Source organism: Balaenoptera ricei, chromosome 15 (genome assembly GCF_028023285.1).
Source record: "Balaenoptera ricei isolate mBalRic1 chromosome 15, mBalRic1.hap2, whole genome shotgun sequence".
Lineage (NCBI taxonomy): Eukaryota > Metazoa > Chordata > Mammalia > Artiodactyla > Balaenopteridae > Balaenoptera > Balaenoptera ricei.
Window position 1 is genome coordinate 64,859,628 of NC_082653.1, and position 19,885 is coordinate 64,879,512.

The 19,885-nt window shown below is 49.4% G+C and overlaps 1 protein-coding gene and 1 long non-coding RNA gene across 3 annotated transcripts in view; one reads left to right on the forward strand and one right to left on the reverse strand.

Annotated features, from left to right (window-relative positions):
- Positions 1-19,583, forward strand: part of XYLT1 (xylosyltransferase 1) — a 302,161-nt gene extending 282,578 nt beyond the window's left edge. Inside the window, exons 10-12 of the mRNA XM_059895867.1 lie at positions 61-256; positions 6,966-7,299; positions 13,024-19,583. Coding sequence (XP_059751850.1) covers positions 61-256; positions 6,966-7,299; positions 13,024-13,346 — 853 coding nt within the window. The 3' untranslated portion in view covers positions 13,347-19,583. The remainder of the gene's footprint in view (positions 1-60; positions 257-6,965; positions 7,300-13,023) is intronic.
- The window catches only part of LOC132348428 (uncharacterized), a 328,330-nt gene continuing 320,100 nt past the window's right edge, over positions 11,656-19,885 (reverse strand). The window contains exons 5-8 of one of the 2 annotated variants that reach the window (XR_009497468.1): positions 17,216-17,310; positions 15,962-16,056; positions 12,558-12,688; positions 11,656-12,105 (exon numbers count right to left, since the gene is read on the reverse strand). This is a non-coding gene — a long non-coding RNA (uncharacterized LOC132348428). Of the gene's footprint in view, positions 12,266-12,557; positions 12,689-15,961; positions 16,057-17,215; positions 17,311-19,885 lie in introns of both variants that reach the window. The other variant, XR_009497467.1, reaches the window with a different exon arrangement.

Below are 19,885 nucleotides of genomic sequence, written 5' to 3' on the forward strand. Positions count from 1 at the left end.
GATCCAACACACGTCCAGCCCTGACCCATGAGCTTGCGTGAGCCTGTGCATGTTTTTCAGGTACTATCCAATGGGCCACCCAGCCTCTGTCCACCTCTACTTCCTTGCTGACCGTTTCCAGGGCTTTCTGATCAAGCATCATGCTACCAATCTGGCCGTGAGCAAACTCGAGACCCTGGAGACATGGGTGATGCCAAAGAAAGTCTTCAAGATTGCCAGCCCACCCAGCGACTTTGGGAGGCTTCAGTTTTCTGAGGTAAGAGGCCAGAAACTGTCACACGACAGTCCCTTCTGGCAGTCTACTTGCTGGGCTCTGTTTCTGCTCTGACGCTTGTAATTGGAGCTGGAGGAGAAGAGGACTTGAAGAGACCCAAAGATAAGCTGACCCTGTGCCTGGAGAAGGTTCAGGGTGGTCAATATCAGTGCGCCAACCAACCTGGAGCTTTGGTATATTTTTATAGTAGAACTTCTATTCCTTTTCATTTTTCACCCTAACCAGTGATTCCTCCTAAACCTATGTTAGTAATAAACCAATAACAAATCAGTTTCCTAATGAAGTTGTGGCATTAGTCCCATCTTACAGATTGGAGAACTGAGGCCTATAGAGAGTCAGTGATTTTCTGGATTATAGCTAGGAAGCAGAAGAGCTCAACATTGAATCCAGGTCTCTTAGGCCACAAATCCCACGCTTAATTGTGCTTTTGTTTCCCCAGTTCCTAACACAGGGTTTAACTCAAAGTAAGCACCAGATCAGTCATTGAATGGCTGAGTGAATGGATGCATGCATGCGTAGAGGGATGGACAGAGGTGTCAGTGGATGGACAGATGGTCTGATTAGTGGATCCATGGAATGCAGTTCCCACCTCCCCAGGACTGCATTGGCTTTTAGTTATTTTTCTGCCTGGGGAGGTGGATTCATCTAACACCACCCTTGTAACATCAGCCCTACCTCGAGACCTGAAAGGCCCTACATGATCTGGCCTCTGTCTGCTTCTCCAGCCTCATCCAGGACCACTCTTCTTCCCGCTCACTCTGCTTATATCTTTGTCAAACATGCCAAGTTTGTTCCTGCCTCGGGCTTGACACATGGCAACCCTCCTTCCTAGAATACTGTCCCCCAGGTTTTCACCTTTGTTGTTGTTGTTGTTCGTTCTGATCTAAATGCAAGTAGTGCACCTTCAGAGAAGCCGTCCGTGCCCACCCGCTTATGCCACGTTTCTACACCCAACACATCCCTATTTTATTTTTTTCTTAGCATTTACCATCTCAAGTGATCTTGTTGATTTCTCTGATCACTTGGTGACTGTCTGCAAGAGAGCAGAGACTGCAGCACTGGCTCACTGCTGTACCCTCAGCACATACAAGAGTACACAGCCTTCGTAGATGCTGAATAAGATTTCTGAATGAGTGAGTGTATGTGCTTGGGTAGTGATGCTGGTGGGAAGGGGAGACTTGATCAAGCTTGGTGAGTGTTGCCCACACAAAATTCCAGCACCTGATTTCTAACTTCCCCACGTCAGCAAGAAGCTAAAGAGGTGATTCATTCCCGGAGTTCAACATTCCCAGTGCGTTTGGCTGCTGGGTTAGGGATGAAGAACCCTGTTTTAGAATATGGAGAATCTTGAAGGTCAGGAGTGGGGTGGGAGGAAGTGTCTGAGTTGCTTACATTTTCCTTGCTGGTCCTTCTCCGGTCCCTCTGGCCCCGCCTGGCCGACCTGTGCCCGACTGGATGGGCACTGAACAGGCATGGGTGGAAGTTTCTTGTTCAGCCACCATTTTCAGTTAAGGCTCCAAATGGAGTGACTGGATCCAAGCTGCCATGGGAGCCCACTCCATAAATTACTGGCGTCAGGGGGCAATTAGACGCTGTCCCAGTTGGATTCTGTGCTGGGGGCCCAAGAGGCCAATTGAAGACATTAATGTCCCATAGGGATATGGATGCCTGGTGGCTGGGCTCTCCCTGTTTATCAGCCTGCCAGTGGGTAACTGGGCACTTCTGGCAGTGACGGATGTTGGGCACTCCGTGGCTAGTGATTTGTGAGGGTTTCCGGTACAGCTCTGGTGCCCTTGACGTGGGAACCACCCAGATCTCTGGCAGAGTAACAGCATGTGATGCAGGGAGCCCTGAAACTTGTGTCTTGATTTTTTTTCCTTAGTTTTAAGGCAAACAGTGTAAAATTGGACAAGAAGGAGGGAACGAACTGCAGGGCCACTTTGTGGGCTATTGAGAATCTCCATCGGGTCGGCACAGTCCCAGGGCTTTGCATAGGGCCTGGCTCATGGCAGGCGGCCAGTGTCATTGAATAGCTCTGATTGCTCCATCCCTGGGAGTCCCATGTTAGTGGCTTAGAGGAAAGATGCTCATTCCTTCAGCAGGCAGCCCCCGAGTGCCTACAATACATGAGGTGTGGGAGGGGCAGTAGTGTACCAGACAGACCAGACCCTTGTTGTTGTGGAATTGCAGTCTAGTGGGGCACTCGGCCAATGAGTGAGCAAGTAAATGAACAAAAACGCTCCAGTTAAAGGCAAGTATTGTAAAGAAAATAAAACTTCATTCATGTGATTCCTGAGGACTTGAGAGGCTGGTAGGGACAGCTTTCTGTTACCAAACCAAACTTGGGTCTGCTCGCCCAAGCACAGTAAAGCCAATCTACTGACACAGGATTGTGGTGAAGGAAAGCACAGTGTTTATTCTAGGGCTCCAAGCAAGGAGTCCAGGCAGCTAATGCTCAAAAGACACAAATTCCCTGATGGTTTTTCAGGAAAGGTTTTTAAAGACAGGATGAGGGAGGGCGGTTGTTGGGTGAATCATCAGCTCATGGACATTCTTCTGATTGGTTGGTGGTGAGGTAATCAGGAGTCAACATCATAAACCTTCTGGTTGCAACCCATCTGGGGTCTAGTGCTTGTGGGCAGCATACAGTTAACTTCTTCCACCTGGTAGGGATTTCAGTATCTGCAAAACAGCTCAAGAATATGGCTCAGGATATTATCTATAGCCCTTGAGGAGGAACTAAAAGGTCCGTGACTTTGTTTAGTGACTAAACTATTATTATTTTGTCTCATTTGACTGTTTTCCTTTCTTTCTGAATTTTCTCACTTCTCTAATTAAATTTATTCTTTGGAACTCAAGGAAGGCCTAGGAGGCTAAAGTTTTTATTCCAGACAAGAGGCAGGTGGAGGACCTAGGAGGATCTGTCTGGAGAAGGTCCCATAGAGTCCTGCTGGCTTACATTTGATGGAACGATTCATTTGGGAAGGCTTTTCTAATGAGATAACTCTAGGGTTGAAACCTATAAAAGAGTCAATGGTGGGAAGACCTAGAACATTCTTGGATCTTCCAAGAGAAGAGCATGCACAAAGGTCCTGAGGCTCCAGGAAGGAGCTTGGCATATTCAAGGAGCAGCAAGGCCAGTGTGGCCAGTGAGCAGGAGGAAGGTCTCAGGGGGGCCAGAGGACAGATCATGAGGGGTCTCGCAGGCCCTGGAAAGAAGTTTGAATTGCATTTTAGGTGCAGTGGGAAGGAAGCCTTGGTGAGTTTGAAGCTGGGGACCAGTATATTGAGCTTGAACTTCAACACGTACTTAAATTTGAGTAATTGACCGCTTGGCAGTGAATGGCAGTGGACTTCCACAGTGAGGCCTGGTGAGAAGATCTGGAGGGCCACAGATGATGTGACAGCCATTGGGCTCCCTCTCGGGCAGCCCCACCTCCCCTCATGTTGGGAGGCGGCAGCCGACTTCCTCCTCCTCTCCTAGATATAGGACAAATTCAAGTTTCCCACTGTCAGCTGCTCCACAACTCTTCCACCTGGGTTATCTTGGTTTTAGAACTCAGACTTAGGAGACTTGTTCACCCCCATTTCTCTGGGGGATCCAAAGATGATGTTCTGGACTGTCCCCCCACTCTCCTAACGGGTCATACATCCCTTCCTTAAGTAGGACCCCAAAGTGGTTTTGTGGTCATTGATCCATTTGTCCATGTGCTCGGCCGCTAATCATTCATGACATATGTAGATAATGGATGGACTGATAGATAGAGAGAGATATTGAGCACCCACTGCGTGCTCAGCACTCTTTTAGGCACCAGTGATATAGCAGTGAACAAGCCAGGTGTAGTCCCTGCCCTCATGTGGTTGACAATTTGGTTTTTTTTTATTTTATTGAAGTATAGTTGATTTACAATGTTGCATTAATTTCTTCTGTACAGCAAAGTGACTCAGTTACACACACACACACACACACACACAGAGATATATATATACATATATATTCTTCTTCACATGACAGTCTTGAGCTATGGAGAGAGACATGTAAATTAGAAGTTGTGATACTGCGCAAAACAGATAGATAGATAGATAGATAGATGATAGATAGATAGATAGATAGATAGGTTAAAAAGGCAAATGCTTAGACAAGCACATCAGGGGTGCCTGTAAGCAAAGAAGGCTTCCAGGTAGAGGTGACACCTGGGCTGAGAGCTAGATGATGAACTGGCCAGGAGGAGGGCGGGGAAGGAAGGAAGACTGAGCCCGAGAGAGGGCCGGGCGCAGACGGAAGATCAGGGGAGAGAGAGCCCTTCTGGCAGAGGCGCCGAGAGTGTACCAGGGTGGCCTGGAGCAGGGGGGAGTAGAGGGGAGGGAGATGAAGCTGGAGTCGGATCGTAAAGGACCAGACCGCGCAGGATAGGACAGGAGGAGAGACTGGACTCACGAGCAGTGGGAAGGAGCTGGAAAGGATTGTACGGATGGAGGTCGCAGGATAGGACAGGAGGAGAGACTGGACTCACGAGCAGTGGGAAGGAGCTGGAAAGGATTGTACGGATGGAGGTCGCAGGATAGGACAGGAGGAGAGACTGGACTCACGAGCAGTGGGAAGGAGCTGGAAAGGATTGTACGGATGGAGGTCGCAGGATAGGACAGGAGGAGAGACTGGACTCACGAGCAGTGGGAAGGAGCTGGAAAGGATTGTACGGATGGAGGTCGCAGGATAGGACAGGAGGAGAGACTGGACTCACGAGCAGTGGGAAGGAGCTGGAAAGGATTGTACGGATGGAGGTCGCAGGATAGGACAGGAGGAGAGACTGGACTCACGAGCAGTGGGAAGGAGCTGGAAAGGATTGTACGGATGGAGGTCGCAGGATAGGGTTTCTCTAGAACAATCTCTGACTTTGAGGCCTAGCTTGCATCCTGCCTACTTATTCATTTATTTCTTCAATAGACAGTGTTGTTTTCATTCCTCCTGTGTTTCAGCTGCTGTGCTAGGCCCCAGGGGTCCTCAGTAGGTGCCAGTACCTGGAGAAGGTGGCAGGGTGGCAGAACAGGCCAAGATCTCCCAAGGCTGGGAGGGACGGCTGCCTCTGTCCCAGCGTGACTCCCTCTGCTGCCCCCTAGGGCAGCTCCTTAAGGCCAGTCTTGGCCTAAAGTTGGAAACCTGAAGCAGGTTGTGGGCCTGTGAACATGCACATATTACAACCACCCCGGTAGGTGGTAGGCGCCCAGCACATATGTTTTGGATGGATGAATGAATGAATGAATGAATGAATGAGTGGGTGAGTGAGTGAGTGAATGGGAGGCAATATATAGAAGAGTGAATAAGAACCCAGACTCTGGGGTCAGACTTCCTGGGTCCCCCTCACCGACCAGAGCTAGTCATCCAACTGTTCTGAACCTCAGTTTCCTCATGTGTGAAATGAGGATAATGTCAAGGGTCCCCCCTCGGTGGAGTTGGGAATGTTAGCCAAATCGATGCACCCACCCACTTAGCAGTAGGTCTGGCACACCAGAAGCTCTCGGTAAATATTAGCCGTGGAGCCCTGTGTCCTGGGTATAGTAACTTGTGGCACGAACAACGAGAAAGTAAACCAGCTTATGTTTGCACTGCACGTGTGAAGTCTACTCAGGGTGTAGACATGTTTAGCCACACCTGCACCCCATCCTGCACACACACACATCAGAGACGCTGCTCACGGAAGGATCACTGCACCAGCGTCCTTGTAGTGTGCTCACCACCTGCTACCATGTACCACACGCTGTGTCTTCAGAACATTATATTAAACCTCCTGGGGGAGAGAAGAGCCCCTAATTTAATCTGACTTGAAATAGCATCAAAGCTCAGTATTAGGGATCTATGTGGTTAATTCATTTTTTGCCAAGTCATTCACGCATTCATTCGACAGGTGATTGATGGAGCATTGACTGTGTACCAAGCGCAGTGCTGGGCACCAAGAATCAGCAGGGGACCAGCCACAGGGATTTGAGCAGTGAGAGGACATTTCACAAGGTCTTTCTGGTTACTGGGTGGAGAATAAATTGCAGGCAGCAAAAGGGGAAGGATGGAAGCCAAGAGCAGATTTCTGGGGGGTCAAAGCCATACACACACCCCGCTGGCTGGCAGGAAGGATGGATATTGTACAACCATCTCCCACCCCTAGAGTCCAGCTCAGAACGCTTTAGGGAAGCCAAAGCTGTCTCTTCCTTGGAAAGCTATCTGAACTCCTGCAAATGATAGGCGATACTAAGGGACCCTCATGTTTCCTAGCTTATAATAGGGCAGCTCCAAATCCTGAGCTCCACTCTTGTTCAGAATGATTGTACTAAAAAGAGGCACATTATCTGGAAAGCCAATGACCGAAGTGGAGATCAACTGCACCTGTTGAGTGGCAGGGTGTATGTTTCCGTGGAATGGCCTGCAAGCAGGTATTCATTCATTCCATGTACACACCACACAGTAGGCACAGGAGGCCCAAAGGTTTAGTGAAATGGACCACAGGCCTCGTAATCCTTCAGACTAGGTCCAAATCCCAGGTCTTCTGCTTACTGCCTGTCCAACATTAAGTTACTGAGCAAGTAACTTAATTGGAGCCTCAGTTTCCTCATCTGTTATATGGGTATATGAAGCCCAATAAGCAGTATCCTAGGCCTTCCTAAGAGGCCCCGTGATTTCAGAACTCGCTCCCTGTTTCAGGTTGGCACTGACTGGGATGCCAAGGAGCGGCTCTTTCGCAACTTTGGGGGTCTCCTGGGGCCCATGGACGAGCCAGTCGGCATGCAGAAATGGGGGAAGGGCCCCAACGTGACTGTGACTGTCGTCTGGGTGGATCCCGTCAACATCATCGCAGCCACCTACGACATCCTGATTGAGTCCACTGCCGAATTCACCCACTACAAGCCCCCTTTGAACTTGCCCCTGAGGCCTGGGGTCTGGACAGTGAAAATTCTCCACCACTGGGTGCCAGTCGCAGAAACCAAATTCCTCGTCGCGCCTCTGACCTTCTCAAACAGGCAGCCCATCAAACCGGGTGAGTACTTCCAATATTTCTGTGGGGTAAATATTCCATTGCCAGAGGCCTCCTGGGTCCTTCACCTGGGCGGGCAGCGTCGCTCAGACATGGGGCACGTGGGCCACCTTCGAGAGCAGGGCTGTCTGCTCTCAGGACTTTTTCCTGCTCATTTGTCATACAGAACCTTCTAATTTTCTGCCCGTCTCTGCACACCGAGGTGATGTCATCTGTCTCTGTATTAGACACCTGTTTATTAGATGCTCTCTCAATGGACTTCTGGAAGGTCCTGATCATATTTAAGACAGGTGGGAAATAAACCCAAGCTGATATTGAGTTTCAGCAAATCTTGTTCAATGTTTTAAAAAATATAACTAAAATAGGAATTTCTGTTCATCAAAAACATGATATACTAGGTGAGGGGACATATTACATACTAAAGGAAAATATTTACACACAAAAAAAAGTACTCATATTTGGAATATACAAAAAGTACTCAAATTCAGACATCCCCTAAGTCAGAGCAAACTACAAGCCACAGGCCAAATCCAGCCCACTCCCTGTTTTTGTAAGTAAAATTTTATTGAAATGCAGTCACACTCATTTACATATTGACTCTGGTTACTTTGGGGCCACAGCGCCAGCATTGAGTAGTTGCCCACAGAGCCAAAAGTATTTGCTATCTGGCCCTTTAGAGTAAGGGCCAATCCCTGATGTAAAAGAAATAAAAAAGAGAGAGCATATACACACACATATAAAAAGATGCTCAGCCTCGTGAATAATGAGAGAAATGCAAATTAAAAGCAAAAAGGGATTCCACTTCACGTCTGCCATGTTAGGACATGTTTGAAGATGAGACAACATCATTTGATGGTCAAGATGGAGAATAATAACTGTCCATGTAAGTGCTAGTGAGAGAGCCGTGTAATAAAATGAGTTCGCATTTGCTGGTGAAGTTGAACATATACACATACCCTACCGCACAGAAATTCCACCCTAGGTAGAGGCCATAGAGACTTGTGCAGAAATACAGCAAGTTGTTCATAATAGCACCAAACCAGAACCAATCCAAAGGTCTGACATCCAATGGACCAACAATGTGGTCTGTTCCGACAGTGGAGGTCTACGCAGCAGGGAACACAGCGTAGGACCCTCCACGTGCTGATCTGGATGAGCCTCTAGAACATAATGTTAGGGTGGGGATATCATAATTACCATGCATGTATTTAAAGTTCAAACACAGGCCAAGCAAACAATATAGTATTTCAGGATTCATGTATCAGTAGAAAGTTGTGAAGAAATGAAGGAAATTATTAACAGGAAATTCAGGATGGTGGTTCCCACTGGGCATGGGGTCAGGGAGAGGGGTGTCACACTCCTAGCATGCCTGCCTTTTTTCTTTTTTTTCCAAAAGGGTTTCTTTTATTTTTCTATTCCCCACCCCCCTTTCTTTTATCACAGGTAACGTCTTCCTCCCTGCTCAATCCCATCCCCAGGAGTGGCCACTGCCAACAGTTTGGTGTACAGTCCTTCTAGAGGTTTCTCAGTGCTTTTAAAGCATTGACATAAACACAAAATAAATCACAAAGACATTGTCATTTTTTTAAGAATAGAATGATACACTTTGTAGTGAAACTTGCTTTTTTCACTTTCGGAGTCAATGTATGTAAAGCTGCCAGCTGCCTAGTATTCCTTTGGGTTAAGGACCCACAATCTATCTGTCCCTACCCCACCCCCGCCTGGGTAGACACATAGCTTCTTTTGTTGTTGTTGTTACAGATACCACTGCAAAGAAGATACTTGAACCTAAGATAGTATGTGCCCATGAAGATGCATCCATAACATAGATTCCTAGAAAAAGGATTTCCAGGTCTCTTGGTGTTTGAAATTGTTCGCCTCCATTTAACAGATCACAAACCCAGAAGCCAGAAACGCATTACAGCCTCTGTTGTCTAAAAAGAGCTCTGGGCTGGGTGTCATTTAGCCAGTGACACAAGGAGAGGGGGACATAGATATGGGGAGGGGCACCTGGAGTCCTAAGAAGGGAGTGTTGATGTGAATTCTGTCAATTTCTGCTAAGTTTCTGCGCTGAACAAGCAGAAAGATTTGGACCTCATGTTTCCAGGTACTGGAAGTCTGCTTCTCCTCTCCCCCATGAAACAGGCAAAAGACAGCTCCTACAGAACTAGCGGGGCCAGAGCCCACCCACCTAGGGTCCTCAAGTGTCCCACTGATGAGGCTCACATCCTTAGCATCTCTAAGGGTTCCCAAAGGCAGACGTGGAGGAGAGGGATGGAAGTGGCCGTCTCCTCTTTGCTTCCCATACAGCTATCGGACAGAAAACAAGTGACCCTGAATCCATCCCTACCTCAGTAAAATAGCCCGGGGCCATTCATGGGGTCCTGATTTTTCCGATCTTTTCTCCTGGGATTTCTGAGGACAGCAGGGCTCTCCCCACGCATGCCCAGGGTGAGCCTAGGGTCATTTTACCCCACTGGGAGCAGCCCCCCGTCGTCAGTAATTGTATCTGTTAATGATGTTCTGGTGACAGGGAACACGAAGGTGGGAGCAATGCAATCTGTAAAGTGATTCATCAAGAGTAGTTTGCTATTGATGCATCCCTGGTAATCTCAAGAAATCTGATGAGGTGGAATTGAGGGAAATTTAATTATAGAGGCGAACATTGTGGGCTGATGCTATAATAGCATTTCCCACATTAACCTCATTTTTCATAAGGGTTTTCTGCACCAACCACAATATTTGGTTCCCAGCGTTCAAATGTTTGTTAAGTTACTCTTTTCACTTTGAATGTCCTGCCTTTTCTCAGTTTGGGTGTCTCCCCAGTCCCCAGCTTCTCACCTCTGCAGTCTCTGCAGAGATGAAGGCGTTGAGAGGCTCTAGTAGGGAAGTCAGGACCTGCTCCAAAGAGAACAGGCTCTGTCCTCCTGAAAAAACAGAGGAAAAGAAAACAGGGGTTTTTTCCTGAAAACCCTTTGGTGGGCATCAGGGAGAGGTGGGCCAGACTTCTTAAGGAACTCGAGAAAGAGAAGCTCTGCTGAGTATAGCAAGACAGGACATGTGCTCCGGGCGTGCTTCTCGGCTTTCTCCCACCGGTTCCCCTCCAGGCCGCAGAGTCCAGCCCCCCAGCTTCCTGGGGCGTTGGGAACTGAAGGAATGACTTTCTCGTACATGCAAGTCAAAGCATATTTTTAATTCAACTAGCTTTCTCATTGCTTTTTTTATATATATATAAATTTATCTTATTTATTTATTTTTGGCTGCATTGGGTCTTTGTTGCTGCACGTGGGCTTTCTCTTTGTTGTGGTCGGCAGGCTTCTCATTGCAGTGGCTTCTCTTGTTGCGGAGCACGGGCTCCAGGCGCGCAGGCTTCAGTAGCTGTGGCTCACGGGCTCCAGAGCGCAGGCTCAGTAGTTGCGGCGCACGGGCTTTAGTTGCTCCGTGGCATGTGGGATCTTCCCAGACCAGGGCTCGAACCCGTGTTCCCTGCATTGGCAGGCGGATTCTTAACCACTGCGCCACCAGGGAAGCCCTCCCATTGCTTTTTGAAGGGCAGGCATATATACGCGGTCTTTCTTCCTCACTCAGGACCACACATATCAGAAAGTAACGTGCTGATTATCCAGGCTCTCCTGGTTGTCTCCGAGGGTGACAGCCACCATCAAGCAAAGAGGAAGCATTGTCATCTGAATGCTGCATTGTCTTATAAGGAGGTTTCTTCTAATCGTAGTGATCTTGGCTATAGCAAAACCTGATGTGGTAAAACACGACCTACCAGAATCATAAGCCAGTCTTTTCAAACAATATATTCTTGTGTTTGGTAATGAAATAAGCCATGAGTGGGAACTTCCTCAAAATAGAAACATCTAGCTTCTTTCCTTCAGCCCAAATGTCTAGACTTTCTGCTTCCCCATCTTTAAGCCCTGGGAAACAGTCACTGTCTCTCTTGTTCATACGTTACTTTACTGTTTACAAAGCACGTGAACTTCTACCTGAGCCTCGTGCCAGCCCTGTGAGTCTAATTGCTGGAAGGGTGAGTATCCCCATTTTGCAGATGGGGAAACCAAGTCTGCAAAAGACTAGCTCCCAGATGGAAAAATAAAATAAAAAACAAAAGCATTGTTTTAGCTTCCTGCTGATGTATGAGCCTCTTGGTAGAGTATCATAATGACAAGAACGGGCTTCGGAGTCAGCCAGCCCTGGATTTAACTCCAGATCTGTCTCTAAACTATAGCTGCTTCCGTTTCCTCATCTGTAAAATAGGGATGATAAAATCAGCCCTATAGTTGTGTGTGTGTGTGTGTGTGTGTATTTTGTACTAATAATGCCAATAATAATAATCCTAGATAAACTTTCCCGAGTACTTAGAATATGCCAGGCACCATTTTAAGCACCTCACATGAGTCAGCACATTTAATCATCACAAACAAAGCTACGAGGAAGGTACTAGTTCTCCACCCATTTTATTGATGAGGAAGAAGTCACACACCTGGTATGTGGGACGTGGGGATTCAAACCCAGACAGCCTGACTGCTGTCCCCGAGCTCTGGCATGAGACCCTGGTGCTCAGCAAGGCAGAGCCGTTTTGGGAGCCAGCTGGACCTCCCACCCCACCCCACTCTGGTCCCAGCTTCGTGCTTTCCAGGACTCCTTGCTGTGGGCCATTCATGCCCCACATCTTGGACCGAAGCAGAGATCCATGTCTTATACAGAGTTCATGGTGGGCATTCAGCAGCCCAGAGCGGGGCTGCTCACCAGGCTTTGAGGTACACAGACCCGGGTTCAAACCCTGGCTCCGACTCTCATCACCTGTATGATTTGGGGAAAGATGCTTAATGAGGCTTTGCATCCTCTGTTCCCAATGCCTGGAATTCTCTTCTCCAGGATCTGCATATGGCTTCTTCCTTCCCATGAATCAGCACTCAGCTCAGATGTCATCTCCTCAGGGAGGTCTCCCCTGCCATCCCAACTAAAATAAACACCCTTGTCACTCTGTAACCCAGGAATCAGCAAGCTTTTATTGTAAAGGGCTAGATAGTAAATTTTTCAGCTTTGTGGGCCATATACAATCTCTGTCTCAGCTACTCAGCTGTGCTGTGGTAACAGCCATAAACAATATGTATCCAAATGGGCATAGCCGTGTTCCAATAAAACTTTATTTACAACAACAGGTGGTGGGCCGGATTAGGCCCAAGGGCCGTAGTTTATCAAGCCCCTGCTCTGACTCAACACACCCCATTTATTCCCTTCATGACACTTACCATTTTCTGGAATGACCTTATTTATTTACTTGTTTCTTTCTTTATTGTCATCATTCTTCCTCCACTGGATTGCGGTCTCCTTCATTGTCTGATTTGCTCCACCACAGAATAGAGCCTGGCACTTAATAAATCTGTATGAAATAAATAAATGAATGAATGCCTTGCATATGTAGATGTTTCGTAAATATGTGTTGAATGAATTATTGTCTGGACTATAGAAAGGGCTCCATAAATACGTGCTGAATGAATAAATGAATGGACCATGCCCTGCACAAAGTGGGCTCATACCTGTTGAAGGAATGTCCTCGTAGGCTCAGTTTCTTTGTCTGTACAATGGGAGTGCTAAAAGAACTTCCTTGTGAGATTGTCCCGTGAATTGAATGGTGCTACACGGTGCCAAGCACACAGTAGTAGGTGACCGGTCCATGGCTCTTCTAATGATGTCATTGTTCCCTTTGGCTTTCAGAGGAGGCATTGAAGCTGCACAACGGGCCCCCCCGCAGCGCCTACATGGAGCAGAGCTTCCAGAGCCTGAACCCCGTCCTCAGCCTGCCCATCAGCCCCGCCCAGGTGGAGGAGGCTCGGAGGAACGCCGCGTCCGCCGGTGCCGCCCTGGAGCGCTGGCTGGACTCGCTGGTGGGTGGGATGTGGACCGCCATGGACATCTGTGCCACAGGCCCCACCGTCTGCCCCGTCATGCAGACCTGCAGCCAGACGGCCTGGAGCTCCTTCAGCCCTGACCCCAAGTCAGAGCTGGGCGCCGTCAAACCCGACGGCCGGCTCAGGTAGCACTGGGCACGTGGGGGCCCCAGCGGATCTCAAAGGGGAAGCAGCCAGAGGGCCAGTGGGAGCCGGACCCTGGCCTCCCACCCCCGGGGGGTGCCTTTTGGGAGCGGGACTCTCCTGGCCATGGAATGACGGAGAGGGAAGGTTTGGAGGCCGAAGCAGGTTCTGCCAGCCACCTGCACCCAGCAGGCCGGCTCCCGGGGGTGGGGATGGCTCAGTCCCAGCACCGTGGTGGTCTTACCTCTTCTGGTTGATCCTCGAGTGCTACAGGTTCCTTGTCTTCCCCCTCAATGACCTGACACCCCTCCCCACCCCGCCCAGACAAGTGATTCCAAAACTTTTATTTTGAGCAGCAGAGCTTTGTTTACTAAGTCGCAGGCGGAGGGAGGTTCAGGGCGCAGATGAAATCCAGGCTGCTCTGGTTGAAGCTGCGAGTGTGAGATTCTTTCTCAAAGCTCGGCCCACCGGGCAGTCCCTTGCCAAGGGCGTCTCCTAAGGTACCTCTTCAGAACCCAAGGGCTCTGCAAAACCTAGTTTGAGAAGCACTGCCCAGAGGGTGGGTTTGATCTCCAGCCCCGCCCTTCAGCTCCTCTTCCTGCTCCTCTGGGCCAGGAAACCCTTGTGCCAGCCCTGAAGTGACAGGGCGTTAAAGTCACGCTCGTGGGCCCGTCCGCAGGGAGGTAGCGGGCTTGGCAGGGCCTCCCACCAGCCCTTCTCAGGTTCAGCCATCCTCCTTAGTAACTAGATGAGCCGGAGAGCCTTCTGATGTGCCATGGCCAAGGCCCACCCAGAGTGTGACTGCCAGACATCCTGGGCTCCAGGCCACCCTCCCTCGAGGCAGAAATTGGGCGATGCTCATGAGCGTGAGGGTCAAGCCCCCAGCCGTTCACGGGCAACGAGACCAAGACCATGACCCCTCTGGGCCTTGACAGCGGGAACTTCGGGGACCATGGCCATGAAACTCATAGAGATCCTTGGGAGCAAAACGCCTGAGCTGGTCAGCACAGCAATACCTGTCACCTGCCTGAGCCCTTTGTTCTGAGGTCAGGCGTTTGGAACATTTGTGAATCGCACACTCGGTGCTGCTGGGAGCGACCAAACTGCATGGAACAGACTTTTCACGGCCAGGAAGAAGCATCTCAGATTTGGTTTTTAAATTCATGCCCTTTCTTATCCAAGGTGCCAACAGGCCCATCTGACATGCAGTGTAAAAGTGGGAAGCTTGAGTATCTGGTTGTTTGAAACCTAAAGAACAGTGTTATTCAAATTGCTTGAGTTACTAGAAACCCAAAGGGTTTTCCTTGCCATGTGTACATCGGAGGGCTGCCCTGCTCATCCGGAGACCCCTCCCAGGGGCCCCCTCCTCCGCTGATCCCACCCTCCCCCCAAGGACAGGGTTCTCTTGGAAAAGTCCTTCCCACAGAGAGCTGGTCCTTGTCGGATTTCCCTCCAGTGTGGGTTTGAAGGTACCGCCGTTTGCTCCCAGTGACCCGTCAGCTGTCGCCCCCTACTCACACCCCCAGCCCAGCAAGGCAGAATGTCCTATGGGCCATGGAGGATATAGAGAAGGGACACTTTAGGTATTTATTATTTATATGTTTTAGTCAATGACTAATTAGTAGGTGCTGTTTTTGCAGCTTGTCAATTATGTTATCTTACTAACTGAAGCTGCCTTTATTCACAAAAGGCCCCCTCCCCCAGCCCTTCCACTCCCTCCCCCTCTCATCCCCCAGCCCCTCATGTCTGTCTCTTTCTGTCTCTCTGCTGCTTTATCTATGGGTCATCTCTGTCTCTGTCTGCCCTACGTTCTCCGTGTCCTCAGTGGGAAGCAGGGGACTTGGACACCGTGAGGCGAACGCCTCAACCAGCATCATCCACTGGCCGGAAGTGGGGTGCCCTTGGGGACACTGGCGCCTCGCTTTTCCTCATGCAGTGTGTTAGCGTGACTCAGCCCTCTGGCTCTGGGGGTGTTGGAATTCCTGAGCCATCCCCGCCACCCGCCCCCGGCACAGGGACGCAACAGGCCAGCAACTTGCGGAGGGAGGCTGTGCCGGCTGCAGGACCTGGGGCGTCCCCACTTCCTCCATCGCTGCCCTCCCGCGGCCAGTCTAACTGTGGGCCTCCATGTGAGGGAAAGCAGCCTCCTTCCACACCCTGGAGGAAAAGAGATCTATTCTAGGAAGATGGTAGGGGGTCAGACCCGGCCAGGAGAGCCCAGGAGCTGGCCCAGTGTTTCCAGGGACCTCGGCGTGGCTTTCTCAGAAAGCCCACGAGCTCCACGTGGTTTCACAAGCTCTGTGGGAGCCGAGAGGCCCGTGTCACATCCACTTTCTGCCCCCGGCCTCTGCCTCTGGCCAGGGCCTCCCTGAGCCTGTGGAAGCTGCCCTTTCACCCTCCTCGCCACTAGGGCCGTGTGTGTCATTTGTGATGGTTTCGGGGGCTCTGCCCTGGCACGTCCCTGCGCACCCATGAGCCTGCAGACTCCTCGGCGGGGCCCCTCCTGCACCCTGACATTGCTGACTCCTGTTCCATCTGGGAACAAGTGGAGAATGGCAGAGCTGGCTTACTCCGGGGACGGTCCCCACCCCTCCCTGGCCCGGGCCTCATTCCCTGCTCACCGCCAGGAGGCCGGGAAGCGGAGCAGCCTCGTGGGATGTTCCTCAGCATCCTCTGTTTTTGAACCAGAGAATCACTTTGAAGATGTTCCATTTGGCTTTAAGGAAAAAAGGGAGAATTTCAAACAAAGCCCAGGATGATTTGAGCAAAGGTGACGTTTTCCCAGGGGAAATAGTTTAACTCATTTTCGTAATCTACCTGAGGATGATTTATTAGTTAGAGGCCATTGGTCAGGCAGCCTTGAGCTGTGGCTGCCTGAGGGTTTCAAAACCTGAGAACGTGGTCTCTGGAAAGCCTATTAAAGAAGCAGAGTGACTGTGGGCTGAGTCACTGACCAGGTCCTCGGACTTCAGGAGGACTTAGAGGTGGGACGTGGGTTTGGGGGAGAAGGACGCATTGAATAAGCTGCGACACTCTGTCCAATTTCCCATTCACCCCTGTGACGTTCAGGTGGAAACCACGCTCAGGAGGCAGGCAGCCTTCCTGAGTCCCGCTTCCCCGGCCATGTGCAAGGCGGCCTGTCTCCAAGGAGGGCATGAGCAGTTCCTGGGACACCCCTGTTCTCAGAAGTGCACATGCCCTTCGGAAAAAGGCCGTTCTGATCTCATCAGGAGTCATTCCGACTTCATTTGCCATTGTTAGTTTAACTTTCAAAACGCCAGTGGAGTTGAGAAGGAATGAGCATGCCCCCCCAAAAGGGCAGATTACAGCTGCTCTGGGCACATGCCGGGACTGGGGGGGACCATGCTTCCTTCCGGTTCTCCAGTTAGCAGGTGCAAGGAGGACGCTGGCTGGAGTCTTGATCTCTTTGCCAAGAGGATGCAGAGGAAAGGAGGGCGGTAGATGCCGGGTGTGGGGCCTGAGCAAAGATCCCTTTCATAGCCAAGTTCACTGGGGACTCAGGACACCCTCCTGCAGCAGCACCCAAGGGGGCTATGCCAGAAACAGCTGTGGGCAAATACCCGCCAGATCGAAGCCACGCCCTCTGGCAGGGGTTACAAGTGGCTATAGGGTCCAGAACACTAGTGTAGATGAGTGACGCAGTTGGTGTAAGACATTAGGGAGTGGTGGGTACTGTAGTCTGCAGCGTGCACATGACACAGACAAAAAACTACAGCTGCATCTCAGCTCCAGCCTGAGTTGCGTGTGAGAATACGGGCACAGTGCAGCAGAATCGATCTAATTTGGTAAGGGAAGCCAGAAATCCATATTTTTATAGGAAATATGATTTTGAAATATTGGCATTTTTTTCTTACCAGAGTGTAGGCAAAGGGAAACCTCTTTCAGCCTGTGCACTTCCGGCAACCTCTGCTCTCTGGAGAGGTGGTTTAAAAGGAAGCTAGGCATTGTCCTGGTGGGGGAGGAAAAAGCCACCATTAGGAAGGGGCAAAAAAATAACAGCTTATGTCGAGCTCCGAAGGGAATGGGGACCTCTTACTAGTCATTCCCGTCCCAAAGAAACGGTCCCTCAGAGGAGAAGTGTCTCATAACTGGCATGTTCAGCTCTCCTGGTCTCAAGACAGTTTGTACTGAAGGGAAGATGGCACAGAATTTGCAGACCCCAAGAGCTGCCTCTTAGACGTACGGAGGTCCACATTGGCCTGGTCCCCGCCTTCCAGAATTCCATCCTACCAGGCGGAGAGGTCCAGGATGTGGTTCAAGAAGAGGGGTCGGCGTGTCAAACAGCCCAGCTCTCTCCAGATCCCAGGTTTTAGCAGCCATCTTGCCACATGTCTGGAAACATCTTTGGAAGCCGTGCTCACGGGAGGTCCTCTGTGCTTCTGCCTCACTTACCTTACTATGCCCATGGGTCAACCACAGGCGCTACCTCATGTGTCTGCTGAGAAGTTTACCGGGGGTGGGGGGGGGGGCGAAATAAAGGTGTCCAAAATCTGCTGGAGCTAAATGTACAATCTATGCAAATTCTGTCTTTCTCATTCTCTCTCGCTCTCTCAGAAGTATTATTTTTTTTACCTGGCAAACAAGATACTGTACAGACCCCTCTTAAGACTGAGGAGGGCTTTCACGTGCCACCTGTGTCTGCCCCTCACGTTGTCATTGGTTCTGTCCTTGCCAAGCCCCAGGCAGGGAGAAAGTAGCCCTCTCTCCCCCTCCCCTTGGCTGGGAATACTCCAACCGCCTCTGCCTACACAGCCCGCAGGAAAGCAGGTTTTGCACCTTGCCACCTCTGTTCCCAACTCCATCCTCTCCATTCTTCATTTGCCTCCCTATCCTTCCCTTCCCCCACCCCCAAAAAGCCGTAGGTTTCTCCTTTTTGAAATGAGGCCTTAAAATTATTTTGGGAAAGCTAACCACCCTCTCTCCCCCTCCCATTTCTACCAACATCCGAGAAGAAAGAGCACCTTGACGCTTTCAGGGCGACCTCCTAAGCCAGGGGCTGCCAGTCTGTAGCTTGCGGATGTGATAGAAATGGCTTCTATGTGTCGTCTTGAAGAAAAATATTCTTCTGTTTTTCCTATGGGTAAAATGAAGGCTTGGGTGCTCATCTAAACCTCAGCCAACTCCCGAAGCACTCTCCTAGAGCATACTGCCACTGTGATGGTCTGGCTTAATTACCGGCAGAATGCCGACATGGGCTTTCCAACCCTCCCCTGCCCTCAAAGACTTGGTGACTTTAGGTACTTCATTCAAGGGTAAATCGGGAGAGTTTCTCAATTTATCTCTTCATCCTTCCTGCCTGGAAAGTGATAGCATTAAATAGTCCCAGCGGATGGGTCATGTTCTCAAAGGGATCACACTCTCCCTACTTTCAGAATCCCCCCATTTCCCTGCCATCGCTCCAGGGCTGATGGAGGCCAAAGACAACCCCAGGGTTTTCATAGGAAATTCACTGGAATTGAGCGCAATCGTCTTTGTCATCCTTTGTCTTTTTTTTTTTTTTAATATATATTATTATGTTGTCAAAGGCGTTTGGGTATTTTTTTTAGAGGCCTCACAATAAGTTATTACCGTCCCCCTCATTGTTTTTCAAAGACATGTGGTGATATAGTTTTTAAAAAATAACTATTTTGTTATAGATCATAATACACATAAAACTGTACAGAAATATTTTGTAATGTATTGATTTTAAAAAAAAAGAGAGACTCTGTAAATAAAGTTTTAAAAAAAAGAGAGAGAATTCAAAAGGCACACACTGAAAGATGTAGATATTTTGCTATTTATTTAAAGGAGTATTTTAAGAGATACTGAACTATCTGAAATTGACCAGTAATCAAAGTTCCAATCATCCGAATGCTTCTCCTCGCAGTAGAATGTGATTCTCAGAAACAATTGCACTACCCGCCCATTTTTGCACCTTTTCTGTCTTTTCATTTAGCAGAAAAACAACAACGAAATTGTGCCTTAGCTGTATTTTTTTGTCTAGGGGAGTTTGTTTCTGTCTGACAAAGCAAAATTTTTTGCAGAAAACAGTGGATGTATTGAATACTGTATCATACCAAAAACACTGCAGGTGTATATAGATGCTTTCTGTCATACTGTGTTTTCAGATGCAGAATTTTAAAATTAAAAAAAAAATACTGTCTTTATGGAACAGTGGGTGTATGGCTTTTCAGTGATAAACTGCATCTTCATGCAATCCTGTATTCGCCCCCCTCCGCTGCACTGTCCTCGTGCTGAGACCATCTCTCCTGGGAAAACCTGATGTGTGCACACACTCCCTAATCAAGCCTGCTGTCATCTCCCGACCAGATTATTGCAACACCCTCCTGTAAATGATGCTCCTGGTTAAGGTAGAAGTGTTTGGTTTTAAATCCCTTTGTTAAGTAGAGGATAGTGAGGAGGACTGCCATCTAAAGTGGCAAGCGTTTTCTATACCCAGCTGGCCGGTTGTGTAGCAACCTGTTTCCCTTTCTTCTTCAGTACACAGCTAGACTGCATTTCCCAGACTTCCTTGCTCTCAGGTG